The sequence below is a fragment of the Bos indicus genome, chromosome 26, assembly GCF_029378745.1.
Source record: "Bos indicus isolate NIAB-ARS_2022 breed Sahiwal x Tharparkar chromosome 26, NIAB-ARS_B.indTharparkar_mat_pri_1.0, whole genome shotgun sequence".
Taxonomy (NCBI): domain Eukaryota; kingdom Metazoa; phylum Chordata; class Mammalia; order Artiodactyla; family Bovidae; genus Bos; species Bos indicus.
Genome location: NC_091785.1, coordinates 43,918,443 through 43,935,868, shown reverse-complemented (window position 1 = coordinate 43,935,868; position 17,426 = coordinate 43,918,443). Strand labels below are relative to the sequence as shown.

At 39.0% G+C, this 17,426-nt stretch overlaps 1 protein-coding gene across 2 annotated transcripts in view; it reads right to left on the bottom strand.

Moving 5' to 3' along the window:
* Nucleotides 1-17,426, bottom strand: part of ZRANB1 (zinc finger RANBP2-type containing 1) — a 69,787-nt gene that overhangs the window by 46,596 nt on the left and 5,765 nt on the right. Inside the window, exon 2 of one of the 2 annotated variants that reach the window (XM_070781058.1) lies at nucleotides 540-717. The exons of the other annotated variant lie outside the window; for it this stretch is intronic. Coding sequence (XP_070637159.1) covers nucleotides 540-583 — 44 coding nt within the window. The 5' untranslated portion in view covers nucleotides 584-717. The remainder of the gene's footprint in view (nucleotides 1-539; nucleotides 718-17,426) is intronic. 2 annotated transcript variants of the gene reach the window in all.

Genomic DNA, 17,426 nt, shown 5'->3' with positions numbered 1-17,426 from the left:
CCCTGCAATAACCACTAGCATAATCACGCCAATATAATTTTGAATATTTATACTCAAAATATTCAGTATTTAAAATGCACTCAATTACATTAACTATTTAAAAGGTTCCTAGGATTCTACACTGGACTTACTAACACTACAAACTATGAAAACTTTATTATTTAATTACAACCAATTTATAAATACTTGCACAGCAAATGTAATGATTTTTTTTAATGGCTTGAATTTAGACATTGGCCACAAAAGCCAGCCTTTCCCTTTTCTCAAATCCCTTTCTCAACTAAATGTGTATCATCCTGCTACCTATGTGAAACCAGAAAAGTGAAAGAAATCTAGGGAAAGTAATAGAAATTTTTCCTTCTCTTTCTCAAGGATTTTTCCTTTTGAACCTGGAAAGCAAAATCTTTCATTTAGAGGTGTATTATTACATCCCTGCTTGCCAAGTCCTCACTCCTTTTAATAGCGTAAACTTTGTTAAGAGGACAATTTCACTATAAGAGAGCCTACTATTTAATAGCTAAAATAAAAATCACACTTACTAAGATTTTAGTTTCCATGCTATAACCTCCACCTTGTTGTACATGGTCAGAATGAAAGCACAGTTTATAAATCAGAACAAAGACAAGACTCAGTCGTCATGGTGGCTCAGATTCTGACTTCCTCAGGAGATACTGCAAAATGTAGTAAGTGGTTCTGCAGGATTGTGAATAGCTATTCCTGTAAAGGAGACCAAAACTGAATTTCACTTGAAGCCTACTACTTTATCCAAAAGTATTTATTTTTTAAAAAAGGCTTTATTTTTATAAATTCTCTATTCTAATCCTACTCATTTAATAATGGACTCCGATCTTTAGAATTTTAATATAGCAAAGAGTCAGCTGATTGGGTTGGTCAGTCAAATTAGGTACAGGAAAGATATTTTTCCCCTAAAACTTTAAACACACATGTGTGTATGCACTATTATCAGTAATCTTAAGTTGGTAGTAGGGCTTCCCTCATAGCTCAGTTGATAAAGAATCTGCCTGCAATACAGGAGACCCCAGTTCGATTCCTGGGTCGGGAAGATTCCCCGGAGAAGGGATAGGCTACCCAATCTAGTGTTCTTGGGCTTTCCTTGTGGTTCAGCTGGTAAAGAATCCGCCTGCAATGCAGGAGAACTGGGTTCGATCCCTGAGTTGGGAAGATTCCCCTGGAGAAGGGAGAGGCTACCCACTCCAGTATTCTGGCCTGGAGCATTCCATGGACTATATATAGTCCATGGGGTTGCAAAGAGTCAGACACAACTGACTGACTTACAATTTAAGTTGGTAGTACTAATAAGTCAATTCCTACCTGTATCACTTATTATTATTGCAGAGGGAAAGATGGTATAAACCAAGTTAATAGAAAAAAGCAAGTATATACACACACACACACACACACACACACACACACACACAGCACTTATATTTAACTTTGAAATCCTTTTCTCATTCAGCAGCTTTATTTTCCTCAAATCCAGGTAATTTATATTTATTTACTTAGATTTTTAAATTTAGTTTGCACCTACTGATTATATACACAATCTGACAGCAATCCAAAAGTGTGTTGAAGGGCAAAGGCTAAAATCATAAAAGCATCCATAAAATGGACAACTGAGATTTAATGGCAACTTTCATATTCATTACGCAGTTTCTTCCTTTGGTTTCTCAGGAATGAAATATAAATTACTTGCTCATGCTACTGGAAACTAAAATGAGCAAACAGAAACTTAACATGACGAGAACAAATGACATAATGTACATATCCAAGGATACGTAATCTCAATATTTAAAACATTCACATTCAAAAATTCACGCCTGCTTTGATAAGTATTACTGTGATATAGTGTCAACTAAACAGTCTGTGGCTTACATTACCTTAGCTAATCTTCATGGAATTAATACTGTGCCAGCATAACTTAAATGTCCATGTCTCACAGAAAACAAAAGACCCTGCCATTAAAAAATAAAAAATCATCATGTGAGCCTAGTAAATAGCCTGTGTGTGCTGTGTGCTTAGTCACTCAGTTGTGTCCAACTCTGTGTGACCTCATGGACTGTAGCCCGCCAGGCTCCTCTGTCCATGGGACTCTCCATGCAAGAACACTGGAGTGGGTTGCCATGCCCTCCTCCAGGGGATCTTCCCAACCCAGGGATCGAACCCAGGTCTCTCGCACTACAGGCAGATTCTTTACCTTGTGAGCCACCAAGGAAGCCCGGTACATAGCCTACCCCTCCCCAAAATTCAGCTAACTAAGGAATACCAAAACCAAGCTCAAGTTAAAAAAAAGAAAAAGAATTCTGAGGTAAGTGCATTATATTAGACAATGATACATATGTATACACTCTATTGAGATGTTGTAGGAATAGTTTCTTCATAACTGAAAGTTAAAATTCAGTTTTAACTACAGGGGAATTTGTAGTGTATTTACAATTTTGAGTAACTGACCTCAAAATAGATATATTTCTTCTGTAGTGTTCAGTAATGCTTCACAAGTACGGTCTAGTTCACTATTAAACATGACAGTATAAAAAATGTTTACTTATAAGCCCCTCCCTTTCGGTAACCACTGACCCATGCATCATAATACTCATAGTTTTATTAGTATTTGAACTTGGAAGTATATAATTAAAAGCGGTTGTGAATTTAATACTACAAAACTTTTTTACAAAGTTAAAATCCTGGAGAGAATTATCTGAGAACATCATCTGCACCTGTGGTAACAGTAAATGGAATGGAAGACTAAAAATAACATCAGTTCAACTACGTGATTTTGCATTACTGAGATGACATTAATACTGAGTACACTTTTTCTACCAAAATCAAAACATCCCAAAAAGAACATGGTATTATTTTTAACAGCAACCAGCTCTAAGAGTTAATACTGCACACTGAAATAAAACCATTATTAAATATCTTTCAAGTAAACATGTACTCAAATACCCAATTTACAAGCCTACTTTTGCATAAAACACAGCTTTCCAAATTCTATCCAGTGAATCATACTTCAGCTAACTGGTACACAAAGTAACAATAAAATCTATACAATAAGTGCCCCTTCAAGGGGCATGAGACACAACTACTATTCTTAAATATTCCTTGGTTGAAATGCAATACCAGCAGTTCCCATCTTGTGGACCAAAGAGTCCACAAATCTATACATCAAACCCTACCTGCAGACTGAATAATGTCTCCAAGTACATTAACCATTTTCTAGTATTAAATTCACAACTGTTTTTGATATACTTCCAAGTTCAAACACTAATAAAACTCAGTATTATCATGCATGAGTCAGTGGCTAGCAAAAGGGAGGGGCTCCTAACTAAACATTTTTTATACTGTCATGCTTAGCAGTGAATTAGACAAGTACTCTTGCCTGGAAAATCCCATGGATGGAGGAGCCTGGTGCGCTGCAGTCCATGGGGTCGCTAAGAGTCGGATACAACTGAGCAACTTCACTTTCACTTTTCACTTTCATGCATTGGAGAAGGAAATGGCAACCCACTCCAATGTTCTTGCCTGGAGAATCCCAGGGATAGGAGAGCCTGGTGGGCTGCCGTCTATGGGGTCGCACAGAGTCGGACACGACTGAAGCGACTTAGCAGCAGCAGACCATACTTGTGAAGCATTACTAAACACTACGAAGAAACATATCTATTTTGAGGTCAACTACTCAAAATTGTAAATACACTACAAATTCCCCCAACTACCTACTAAAACTCTCTCAAGGAGAACTAGAGAAGTGAAATGGTCCTCACCAAATACAAACTCCTTGAGAAATAAACTGACAGAAACTTAACTGCCAGTTAGTGTCAAATGACAACCAGTTATCCAAAGGAAGGTCTAAGATATAAGTTTTATATTAGCTTTATTAGTAAGCCTATATTTAGTAATACAAATATTAATTTTTAATGTAAATTGTTAATGTAGGTGTTAATTAACATAAACCTGTGCAGATTTACAAATGCTCAGAAAGCATTTTAGGGGAATAAAGATGAAAGCTAAAACTAGAAGGATACTCCAAGCATGTTGAATTTTCAGGTTCTATTAAAGTATTAGCACAAGTTAATTCTGAATGGCAAAATTTATATTTTAAAAAAGTACTATGTTTAACTTCTGAGCTCCAAATTCCACACAGTCATTTCCTCTTTTCCCCTCAGCATCTTTCTACATCACTGTCTTCCTCATAACAGTCAACAGAAAAAACAACTGGTCTTGAGCAAGATCCTAAAGCTTCATGATATGGTGGACCGTCTGTCCACAAATCTCACCTCATTGCCGGACTCCAACAGCTTGTCGCATTCCACACTCAACCTCTTATCGTCCGCCTACAACAAACCCCAGCCTGACTTCTCTCCCCAGTTTCCATTAAGGACACCACTAATACTACTGGACCCAGCACAGTAACTCAGACTCATCTTGAATTCTGCCTTCACCCCATAGATTTTTCCAGTGGTTTCTGTACAATCAGTTTTCTTTCCATTTCAGCAGCCATCAACCCTTTTTCAGTTCAGGTCAGAACTACTCTAATAGCCTCCTAAGCGCCTTCCCTTTCTAAATCCATCCAGCTCACCGTTAGCAAAATAATCCTAATAACAAGGCCCTCGTTCTGAAACTCTTCTTTAACAGCACAAACTCTCAGCTCCTTCCCAACACACAAACACAGCACACACCCCAGACCCACTATGTACTACCAGCCCTCCACAATATACACATGAAGACATTACCTGAGGAAAACAAGCACGACAGACACACACACTCAGTTCTGGCAAATCCTACCCATCCTTTAAAGCTCAGTTCAAATCTCATCTCTCTCATAAAGTTTTTCAAATCATTTCAAGTATATACACTCCAAGCAACCACAACACTTCCATCCACATTTGGCACCTACTGTATGTCTTCTTGGCTCTAGTTTCTGAAACACTGATTTGTGGAACACTGTGCCATATCATTTCCTACACTCGGTTTTCAATCAGAGCTTCCCAGGTGCACCAGTAGTAAAGAATCCACCTGCCAATGCAGGAGACGCCTGGGACTTCGGTTCCATCCTTGGGTCAGGAAGATCCCATGGAGTAGGAAATGGCAACCTGCTCCAGTACTCTTGCCTGGAAAACCCCATAGACAGAGGAGCCCGGCAGGGTACAGTCCACGGGGTTGCCAAGAGTCAGACAGGACTGAGTGAGCACAGCAGAGCCAAACTGTCAAGAACTTTGGCTCAGAGATTCTAATGAAAATGAACTCGCTCAGTCGTCCCCGACTCTTAGTGACACCAAGGACTGCAGCCTACCAGGCTCCTCCGTCCATGGGATTTCCCAGGCAAGAGTACTGGAGTGGGGTGCCATTGCCTTTTCCAAAGACTCACTTTAGGGGGGGCAGATAAATTGGGAGCCTGGGATAGACATACGCACACTACTATATATAAAATAGATAGCTAATAAGGACCCACTACTGTACAGCACAGGGAACTCTACTCAATGCTCTTTAATGGTATACTGTGTGCTCAGTCGTGTACAACTCTGTGACTCCATGGGCTGTAGCTCACCAGGGTGCTCTGTCCATGGGATTCTCCAGGGAAGAATACTGGTGTGGGTTGCCATTTACTTCTCCAGGAGATCTTCCCAACCCAGGGATCAAGTCTTTAAAAAGATTCACTTTATTCATTTTGCAAATAAACACTTTTTAACTTTTCCCTGCTCCATCTGTGACAAACTCCAACAGTCAAGCCCAAATTTTAAAATATGCACTTAATATTAAGTTAATGATCACTTAATATACCTAAACAGTATCAAAATCCTATTTCTAAAACAAAGTTATATCAATAATTTCATATATAATACCACCAATGAATTATTTGTGCCAAATAATGCATCAAACCTGAATGCAACTGAGTTTTGAGATGTAACTAGCAGTTTATAGGATCGTAGGAGATAGAGACTCAAACTGATTCCATGGAGATCCAATCAGTAAATTCCTATGGGTTTGTGTATATTAAAACTTGTACTTAGTTGCTCAGTCATGTCTGACTCTTCACAACCCCATGGACTGCAGCATGCCAGGCTCCTCTGTCCTAGGGATTCTCCAGGCAAGAATACTGGAGTGGGTTGCCATGCCTTCCTCCAGGGGATCTTCCCAACTCAGGGATTGAACCCAAGTCTCCCGCATTGCAGGCGAATTCTTTACCATCTGCGCCACCAAAGGAGCCCATATTAAAACTTAAATATGTGCTAAAAATTAAACATGGAACTGATATTAAGAAGTTATTAAAATTTTAAGGTGTGATTAACAGTATGGTATCTATGTTTCTAAAAGAGTACTTCTCTCTTAAGAGACACATGCTGAGTTATTTACAGTATTATGTCTTGAATTTGCTTTAAATCCACTGGGGAGAAGCAAGAAGAATATAAATGAAACAAGACTGGACATGTGTTGCTAACTGGGTGATGGATTTACATGAGAATTCATTCTCCCAGTCTCTCTGTATGTCTGTTTGAAATTTTTCACAATGAAAAGTTTTAAAATCTATCAAGAAGGTAACAAATGCTATTGCAGACTAAGAATCAAGCCTTTAATTCTAAGACTAGATTGTTAAGACGAGAAAAGGATCAAGAGGCAGTATGTTGTGTATTGTTAAGACTGTTACTCAAAACTTGGTCCAGGGTCCTGTGATATTCTACAAACTGTTTACTAGTCTACAGAGAAAATGAGTAATTTTACTAGCAATTTTAAAGAATTTTATGATTGCTGAAAATAGTAGTAAAACATCTGAGCATGTGTTTGAGATGCAATGCTAAAACATTTGAAAAACTTCTCTTCTTTTTACAACTCACAGGTATGGTTCATTAGAGAGAGAAAACATATCACAATATGAACCAGCTTCTCTCACACTAAACTTGCAGATGAGTATCACACTTCAGAAAACCAAGACAGACTTAAATTGGAGTGACAAAAATCCATCTTTTCAACATTTCTTAGGAACCCAGGCAAAAACTCTCAACAAAATAGAAACAAATCAAATCCAACAATGTATAAAAAGAATTCTACATCAGAACTAAATGGGGTTTATTCCAGATATGCAAGCTTAGTTCAATGTTCAAAAATCAATACACATAACACATTCTATCAACAGGCTAAAGGAAAAAAAAAAAATCACATGACCACATACATACATGAAGAAAAAGTATTTGACAAAATCCAACATGATTTAAAAAAAAAACAAACAGCAGATTTCAGGGGAACCTTCTCAATGCAATAAAGAGCATGTACAATAAATCTGCACATCAACTTTACACTTGATGGTGAAAAACTAGACACTTTTCAGCTAATACCCTATTAGGGCAAGGTCATCCCCTCTCACCACTCCGTTTCAATGTCAAACTGGAAATTCCTGCGAGTACTGTAAAATAAGAAAAGAAAAGAAAAAGGATACAGATTCGGAAATAAGAAATAAAACTGTTCATATTCACAGATGACAGGATTGTCTACGAAGAAAATCCAAAAAAGAATCAACAAAACTACAGCTACTACAGGACTATAACAGGATTGCAGGATAAAGGTTAAGTAAGTCAACTGCTTTCCTATATACCAGCAATAAACAAATGGAATTTGAAATTTAAAACACATCACCATTTATATTAGCACCCCCAAAAACGGATTAAAGTCAGAGAACTTAGTATTCTGACTTCTTGACTTACTATACAGTTACAGTGGGCTTCCCTGGTGTTTCAGATGGTAAAGAATCCGTCTGCAATGCAAGAGACCTGGGTTTGATGTCTGGGTTGGGAAGATCCCCTGGAGAAGGGAATAGCAACCCACCCCATTATTCTTGCCTAGATAATTCCATGGACAGAGGAGCCTGGCAGGCTGCAATCCATGGGGTCACAAAGAGTCGGACAGGACCGAGCGACTTTCACTTTCATACAGTTACAGTAATCAAAACACTGGTACCGGTGAAAGAACAGGTCAATGAAATGGAACAGAGCCCAGAAATTGATCCACACATACAGAATCAACTGATATTTGACTTGAATAAGGAAAGGCAATACAATGGAGAAAAAATCCTTTCAAAAAATTGTGCTGAAACCACTGGACAACCACATGCAAAAACAAAAATGGCTCACAGACCTTACACCCCTCACAAAAATTTCCTCAAAATGGATCACAGACCAAACATTAAATTGTTGTTGTTGTTCAGTTGCTCGGTCGTGTCTGACTCTTTGCAACCCCATGAACCATGCAGCATGCCAGGCTTCCCTGTCGTTCAGTATCTCCTGGAGTTTGCTCAAACTCATGTCCTCTGAGACAGTGATGCCATTCCACCATCTCATCCTCTGTTGTCCCCTTCTCCTCCTGCCTTCAATCTTTCCCAGCATCAGGGTCTTTTCCAATGAGTCAGCTCCTCCTATCAGAGGGCCAAAGTACTGGTGCTTCAGCACCAGTGCATCCCATGAATATTCAGGGTTGACTTCCTTTAGGATGGACTGGTTTGATCTCCTTGATGTACAAAAGGGACTTTGAAGGGTCTTCTTCAACACCACAGTTAGAAAGCATCAATTCTTCGGGGCTAAGCCTTCTTTATAGTCCAACTCTCACAACCATACATGACTACTGGAAAAACCATAGCTTTGACTATATAGACCTTTTGTCGGCAAAGTGATGTCTCTGCTTTTTAATACACCGCTTAGGTTTGTCATAGCTATTCTTTCAAGGAGCAAGGGTCTTTTAATTTCAAGGCTGCAGTCACCATCTGCAGTGATTTTGGAGCCCAAGAAAATGAAATCTGACACTTTCCACATTATCCCCATCTATTTGCCATGAAGTGACAGGACCAGATGCCATGATCTTAGTTTTTTGAATGTTGAGTTTTAAGCCAGCTTTTTCACTCTCCTTTCACCTTCATCATGAGGCTTGTAGATCCTCTTCACTAAATGCAGAGCTATAAAATTCCCAGAAGATAATATGAAAGGAAATCTAGATAAACTTGACTATGCCAATGACTTTTCAGATAAAACCCAAAGACACAATTCATGAAAGATATACTTGATAAACTGGATTTATTAAAATTGAAAATTTCTGTTCTACAGAAGACATGGTCAAGAAAATGACAAGATAAGCCAAAAAATAGGGAAAAAATATCTGATAAAGACTGTTATCTAAACTATAAAGAGCTCTTGAAACTCAATAATAATAAAACACTCTAATTAAAACAAGGGAAAAGACCTGAACAGACACTTCATCAAAGAAGATATACAGATGACAAACAAGCATAAGAAAAAATATTCAACATTATACCTCATCAGTATGGGGTCGCACAGAGTCAGACACAACAAGCGACTTAGCAGCAGCAGAGAACTGCAAATTAAGACTGCAATGAGATATGACCACACAGCTCTTAGAATGACCAAAATCCAGAACACTAATAACAAATGCTAGAAAGGATACAGATCAACAAGAACTCTCATCCATTGCTGACTGGAATGCAAAGTGATACAACCAAGGTGCGAAGAGTCTGGCAATTTCTTCCCTTGTAACTCAGTCGGTAAAGAATCCACCTCCATTGCAGGAGATGGGGGTTCAATCCCTGGGTTGGGAAGATCCCCTGGAGAAGGAAATGTCAACCCACTCCAGTATTTTTGCCTGGAAAACCCCATGGACAGATGAGGCTGGTGGGCTACAGTCCATGGGGCCCCAAGGGTCAGACACAACTTAGCGACTGAACCACCACCAGTGTTTCCTCGTTGTTTAGTCACTAAGTTGTGTCTGACTCTTTGTGACCCAATAGATTGCTCTGTCTATGGGATTTCCCAGGGAAGAATACTGGAGTGGGTTGCCATATCCTTCTCCAGAGGACCTTCCCGACTCAGGGAGTGAACCCACATTTTCTGCATTGGCACACGGGTTATTTACCACTGAGCCACCAGGGAAACCCCTATTCTTGCCACGTTGTTGTTATTCAGTTGCTAAGTCACATGTCCAACTTTTTGCAACCCCATGGACTACAGCAAGCCATGCTCCCCTGTCCTTCACTATCTCCCAGAGTTTGCTCAAACTCATGTCCACTGAGGTGATGATGCCATCTTATCATCTCGTCCTTTGTCACCCCCTTCTTCTTCTGCCCTCAGTCTTTCCCAGCATCAGGGTCTTTTTCCATTGAGCGGGCTCTCTTACCATATGACCAAGCAATTGTGCATCTTGGAATTTACTCCAAGGAGTTGAAATTATAGGTCCATACAAAACCCTGCACATGGATGTTTATAGCAGCTTTATTCATAACTGCCAAAACTTGCAATCAACCAAAGTAAAGAAGGTGAATGGATAAACTGTAGTACATCCAGACAAGAAAACAGTACTAAAGAAAAATGAACTAACAAGCCATGAAAAGACACGGAGGAACCGTAAAGGCATATTACTAAGTGAAAGAAGCCAGTCTGAAATGGCTATAATGGTTTGATTCCAAGTACGTAACATTCTGAAAAAGGCAAAACTATGGAGATTACAAAAAAAAGATCAGGGGTTGGTGAGAGGGAGGGATGAACAGACAGAACACAGAGGATTTTTAGGGCAATGAAACTATTCTGTATGACATTATAATGGTGGATACATGTCATTACACATTTGTCAAAACCCATAAAATGTACACACCAAAAATGAACCTCAATGTAAGCTATGTACTCTGGTAAATATGCATCATAGTAGACTCATCAACATAACAAATGCACCACTCAGGTGCAGGATGCTGACAGTAAAAGAGGTTATGCATGTGTAGCGTGAGGAGTATAAAAACTTTATTTTCTGCTAAATTCTGTAGTGAACCTAAACTGCTCTAAAAAATAAACACTTTTAAAAATCTACTTAACAATGTTTTTAGTCACTAATATCCAGGAAATATTTTCTTAAAAAAAAAAAAAAAAACAGTCCTCAGAACGACAGGAAGTCTTTAAAACTACGTAACTTTTGGTGTGAACTTATTAGTAAAACTGCTCTAAAAAATAAAATCTGGGTTCCCCTGGTGGTCCTGTGGTTAAAGAGTCCACCTTGCAATGCAGGAGACACAGGTTCGATCCCGAGTCTGGGAAGAGCGCACATGCCTCAGAGCAACTAAGCCCATGCGCCACCACTCTGAGTCCACTAGCCCTAGAGACCCATCCACAGCAAGGGAAGCAGCACAATGAGACGCCGGCACACCGCAACCCAAAAGCAGCCCTCACAGAGCACCCAAGACCCAGCGCAGCCAAAGATAAATGAATAAACAGAAGTGCCAAAAAAATAAATGAAAAATGAAATCTGAAATATGTTCACACCCAACATTTTAAATTTTAAAAAGACACTGAAATTAACATGAAGGGCTCCCACTAGCTAAATGTGAATCAACTCAAGCACCCACATAAAAATAGGAAAAGATTTTTGAAGTACGGACTAAAAGAAAACTCCGTTAGGTCTCCAAACTAACAAATAAATAATGGAGAAGAAAAGTTCTTCCTTACAACAGAAATCAAAGAAATACAAAAGAACTAACTGGATTAAAAATTCACCATTTGGCAATCTTCCCACTAGAATAAAAAAAAATGGGTCACGAGTGAACATTAAAACTAGTAGATGAAAATTTGAGTATTAACAGGATATTTAAATAGTCTCTAAGTATTTCCCCAAAATCATAACTGGTTATGTCACCAAGCCAGCAGACACCTTAACTAAATAATCAAAGTTAACCACACCAGGAAAAATATCATTTGCCTTTTGTTATATTGTTCTAAGAACAAAACTGTGTGGTATTCTTGCCAAAAAGTACATCCTCTGACTACAATCATGAGAAAACATCAGAAATGCCGTATTAAGCGACTTTCTACAAAATTGCATGAGTGTGCTAAGTCACTTCAGTCATATCCAATTCTTTGTGACCCTATGGACTATAGTCCGTCAAGCTCCTCTGTCCACAGGATTCTCCAGGCAAGGATACTGGAGTGGATTACCGTGCCCTTCTCCAGGGTATCTTCCTGACCCAGGGATCAAATATCCGCAGCTCTTATGTCTCCTGCATTGGCAGGTGGGTTCTTTACCACTAGTGCCACTTGGGAAGCCCTACTACAAAATTACTAATCCTATATTCTTCAAAAACTTATCATGAAAAACAAGGACTTTATTGTTCCAATTAAAGGAGCTTATAAAAAACAAACACATGATCTCAGATTTTCTTTTGTGTTTATAAAGAACATTAAAAGAACTGGCAAAATTTAAGTAAGATTTATAGAATCTTATTCTTAAGAATTAATCACATTGTTAATTTCCTGACTTTGATACCTCTATTGTGGTTACATAGGAGAAAGCCCCCCCCCCCCCCGCCTTTTTTTATTAATAAAATATACACTGAAATATTTAGAGATTAACGGATATCAAGACTGCAATTTACTTTCAGACAGTTCTGGTGGGAAAACATATTTGTATTTATATATATCCATGTGCATGCGTGCTCAGTCGTGTCCTACTCTTTGTGACCCCGTGGACTGTAGCCCACCAGGCTCCTCTGTCCATGGGATTTTCCAGGCAAGAATACTGGAGTGGGTTACCATTTTCTCCTCCAGGGGGTCTTCCTGATCCAGGAGCAAACCTGCATCTCTTGTCTCCTGCACTGGCAAGCGGGGTCTTCACCACCGTGCCACCTGGGAGTCCACGTAACAGGCACACCACAGTCCTTCTGTATGAGAGCAAATGTGGCCTCCTACATTCCAAATATTTCTCAAGAACTGTAGGTTCTTTCTACCGCTACCACCAAGTCTTAGTTCATTACTTCTCTCAAATATTTTATTATTTTAACTTGTCTTCCTACTTTAATACTTCACATAAGTAATCGGTTCAAAAAAGAAAAATCTGGTGTTGTTATTCAGCAACTTTAAAAATGTCAACACCCCACTAAAGTTAAAAGTCTTAAAAAGAACATAAAAGATCCTTACAAACACAAACACATGTGTGCGTAAAGAATATTCTACAGTATTTTCCTTCGGTGATTTACTGCCTTTCACCAAAGCATTATTAAGGGAAAATGTACTGTACTTTACTTTGGGAAGATGAGTTTCATCTCTCGATATTTCATATAGAGAAGAATGCACTGCATTTCTTAGATGTGAGTTCATGTCCCTCTCCACCTGTTACTGACTCGGGATTTTGCCAAATCCTTGAGATCCAAGGCTCTTCACCTGAAAAAATTATGATGTCTTATCTGTCTTTCAGTTCAGTTCAGTTCAGTCGCTCAGTCGTGTCCGACTCTTTGCAACCCCATGAATCGCAGCACGCCAGGCCTCCCTGTCCATCATCAACTCCCGGAGTTCATCCAGACTCACGTCCATCGAGTCAGTGATGCCATCCAGCCATCTCATCCTCTGTTGTCCCCTTCTCCTCCTGCCCCCAATCCCTTCCAGCATCAGAGTCTTTTCCAATGAGTCAACTCTTCACACGAGGTGGCCAAAGTACTGGAGTTTCAGCTTTAGCATCATTCCTTCCAAAGAACACCCAGGGCTGATCTCCTTTAGAATGGACTGGTTGGATCTCCTTGCAGTCCAAGGGACTCTCAAAAGTCTTCTCCAACACCACAGTTCAAAAGCATCAATTCTTCGGCTCTCAGCCTTCTTCACAGTCCAACTCTCACATCCGTACATGACCACAGGAAAAACCATAGCCTTGACTAGACAAACCTTTGTCGGCAAAGTAATGTCTCTGCTTTTGAATATGCTATCTAGGTTGGTCATAACTTTCCTTCCAAGGAGTAAGCGTCTTTTAATTTCATGGCTGCAGTCACCATCCGCAGTGATTTTGGAGCCCCCAAAAATAAAGTCTGACACTGTTTCCACTGTTTCCCCATCTATTTCCCATGAAGTGATGGGACCAGATGCCATAATCTTCATTTTCTGAATGTTGTGCTTTAAGCCAACTTTTTCACTCTCCACCTTCACTTTCATCAAGAGGCTCTTTAGTTCCTCTTCACTTTCTGCCATAAGGGTGGTGTCATCTGCATATCTGAGGTTATTGATATTTCTCCCGGAAATCTTGATTCCAGCTTGTGCTTCATCCAGCCCAGCGTTTCTCATGATGTACTCAGCATATAAGTTAAATAAGCAGGGTGACAATATACAGCCTTGATGTACTCCTTTTCCTATTTGGAACCAGTCTGTTGTTCCATGTCCAGTTCTAACTGTTGCTTGGGGGCTAGTACCAATAATCTCAAGATCTACATCCTATAAATAATATGAACAAATGTCAGTTTGAAATAACACACCTTCGATTTCATATGAAGCTTCAGATCACAGAACATTTGTATTATTTCACTTCATCTTCAGAACCCTTGGGTACTTTCCAAACCCTCGGGTACAGAATCCCTCTGAGGTACAAGTATCTTCATTTTAATGACAATAAATCTGTGGCTTCAGGAAAGGTAATATGAACTTGCCTACGGTTCAGGAACTTGCCCAAACTTCAGGAAGTAAAGCCCAAATTCTGACTTCTATTTTTCCCAACTAATACACCACAGCCTTCCAGAGTTACAAAAACATTTTCCCAGAATGACATGTGGCTATTAGACTATAAGATGGACTGACTGTATAGTCAGTGTGTCTGGCTACCACGAGGCATTGGCACTACCTCCAAAACAAGTCCCCAAATCTGAGTTTTTCTCCAGATTACCCTATCATGCCCCTCCTCCAAGCCACCACCAACTCTCACATGGAGTACTACATAACCTCCCCACTAATCGTTGCTTCTAGTCTGGCCACCATCCTTGCATAGAAGCCAGATGCATCTCTTAGAAGCCTAAACCAAGCTACCACACAGGTCTTAAACCCTACTCACTCAGAATAAAATTAAAATTTCCCCAGTCTTTCTTGCAAATCTTTACATAAAAGCGGATTTCATTCTGTTCCTTTTACAAGCAAGCTCAGGCTCGCCGTGAGAGTTTTCCAGGAGCAATCTCCTCTGCCTAGAATTCTCTCCCCCTAGATTTTCACACGGCCAGCTCTTGTCATCAAAAACTAGATTTAAATATTACCTCCTCAAAAATCTTCCCTCACCATATTGATGTCATTCTCCACCACATTATCCTACTTTCATTACATTGCTGGCAGAGCGCTTATCACCACCTGGGTTTCGTTTGGGTATTTGGTTGTTTGCTTCTGTTTTTTCCTTGTTTGCTCTCTCTATATACTAGAATGCAAATACAGATTTTAAACTTAATACAACAAATAGCCTCATCATATCCCCTTCCCACACAGAAGCAACCCTTCCTTCTTCCTACCTGTAAAGACGATCCACACTGGAGAGGATCATTTCTCCTTTCTCTGTTCTAGCTCCTCGACAATACTAGCTCTAAGGGAAAATGAGGAGTAGGGACTGGAGAAGAGTAAGGCACTCACATCCAGGTGTTAGGATCGACACTCCAACCTCAACCACATGCTTAAGCCACACTATACCCTCTGCTGGCCCTTATATGTGACATGTAATTGTCACGTCTCCACCCCTTCACTATATATGGTTGCTTCTGCAAACAATGTTCTCCCATCCCGCTTGTGTGTGTGTGTACAGATGTGTATATATATATACATACACACACACACACCTAGAAACCTTCTTCAAAGCCTAGCTTAACTGTTTCCACTCCTGTACAACCCTTCTTGATCCAACCATAATTTTGTGCTAAATTAGTCATTTCTTTACCACTTCACAGTACTTTGTTTAGTGGATTAAGGTTTGTTTCGAATGATCAACTGTAAAAAAAAAAAAAAAACTCATTTTTATGTCTCTATAAACAGAGCTTGCTATAAAACAGCCGCTCACTGATCATTTAGTCAACAAAAAGCAATTCACTATTCTACTGATATCAAAGGATAGTATTTCAAACAAAGATTAGTCAAAAGTTCTGCAAATTGTTATCATTCCCACATTTAAAAACAAACTTTAGCGTCATTAAATACCAAAAAATGAAGTTAATTACCCACCCCAATCAGAAAAGGATTTAGAAGTGACTTGTTAAAAGTTACAGAAATGTCTTGCCCTCAGAATTCCAATCACAAGGATACTGCTGCAACCCAGTACAACTCCGTTTCTCCATCTGCAACGTCAGGATAATTTCTTCAGACACCCAGGGAATGCTGTCTTGCAATAATCAATTTTAGTTGAGAATAATTATGTTACTAAAGCTAACTGAATTTCAGCAAATGATGCTGGGACTACTAGGCAGCCATCTGCAAAAGGAGTAAAGTTGGATCTCTATCTCATACTACATACAAAACTCAAAATTATCAAAGAGCTAAATGTAAGAGCAAAAACTGTAAAATCTGTAGAAGAAATGCAAATCTTCTTGACCTTGGATTAGACAATGGCATAAGAGATAACACCAAAAGCATAAATGACAAAAGAAAATAGATAAACTGGACATCAAAATCAAAATCTTTGTGCTTCAAAGAACGCAGAGAAAAGTAAAGAGATAACCTATGGAATACGAGAAAGTATTTGCAAACCACTTGCAAATCATCTGACTTCTACCCAGAATATATAAAAAACTCTCACAATCCAACAATAAAAAGACAAATAATCCAATTGAAAAATGGGCAAAGGACTGTAATAAACATTTCTCTAAAGCTACACGAATGACCAATAAGCACGTGAAAACATACTCAATACCATCAGCCATTAGAGAAATGCAAGTAAAAACTAGGAGACACCACTTTACTCAGATGGCTATAATAAAAAAGACAACAAGTGTTAATGAGCATGTAGAGAAATGGAATCCTCATAATACACTGCTGGAAGAGAACAGTCACAAAATCCCTCAAAGGTTAAGCACTGAGACACCATATAACCCAGCAATTCCAATCCTAGGTATATACCCAAGAAAAATGAAAACTTACATCCCCACAAAAGCTTGTACACAATGTTCATAGCAGCATATTTCATAAAAGCCAAAACATAGAAAAAAACTAAATGTCCCTCGAAGAACAGAAAAATATGAACAAAATGTGATATACACCCATATACGGAATATTCATTATGCAGCCATAAAAAGAATGAAGTACTAATATATGCTACAACATGGATAAACATTAAAACATCAAGCTAAGTGAACAAAGCCAGACACAAAAAGTCATACCCAGAAAGTTCCAAAAAGCAAAACTTGAAATTTACACACACTGACAACTACTTACATAGCATTGTATTAAGCTTTATAAGTAATCTAGAGATGACTTAAAGTGTACAGAAGGATGTGCATAAACCTATGGATCTAAGCAAACCTTAAATACTTGGTTATTTCATATAAAGGAACTGGGTACCCCTGGATTTTGAAATCCGAGGGGGATCCTGGAACAAATCCCCCATGGATACTGAGGGACGACCATATTGTATGATTCCTTCATGGCAAATAAATGGGC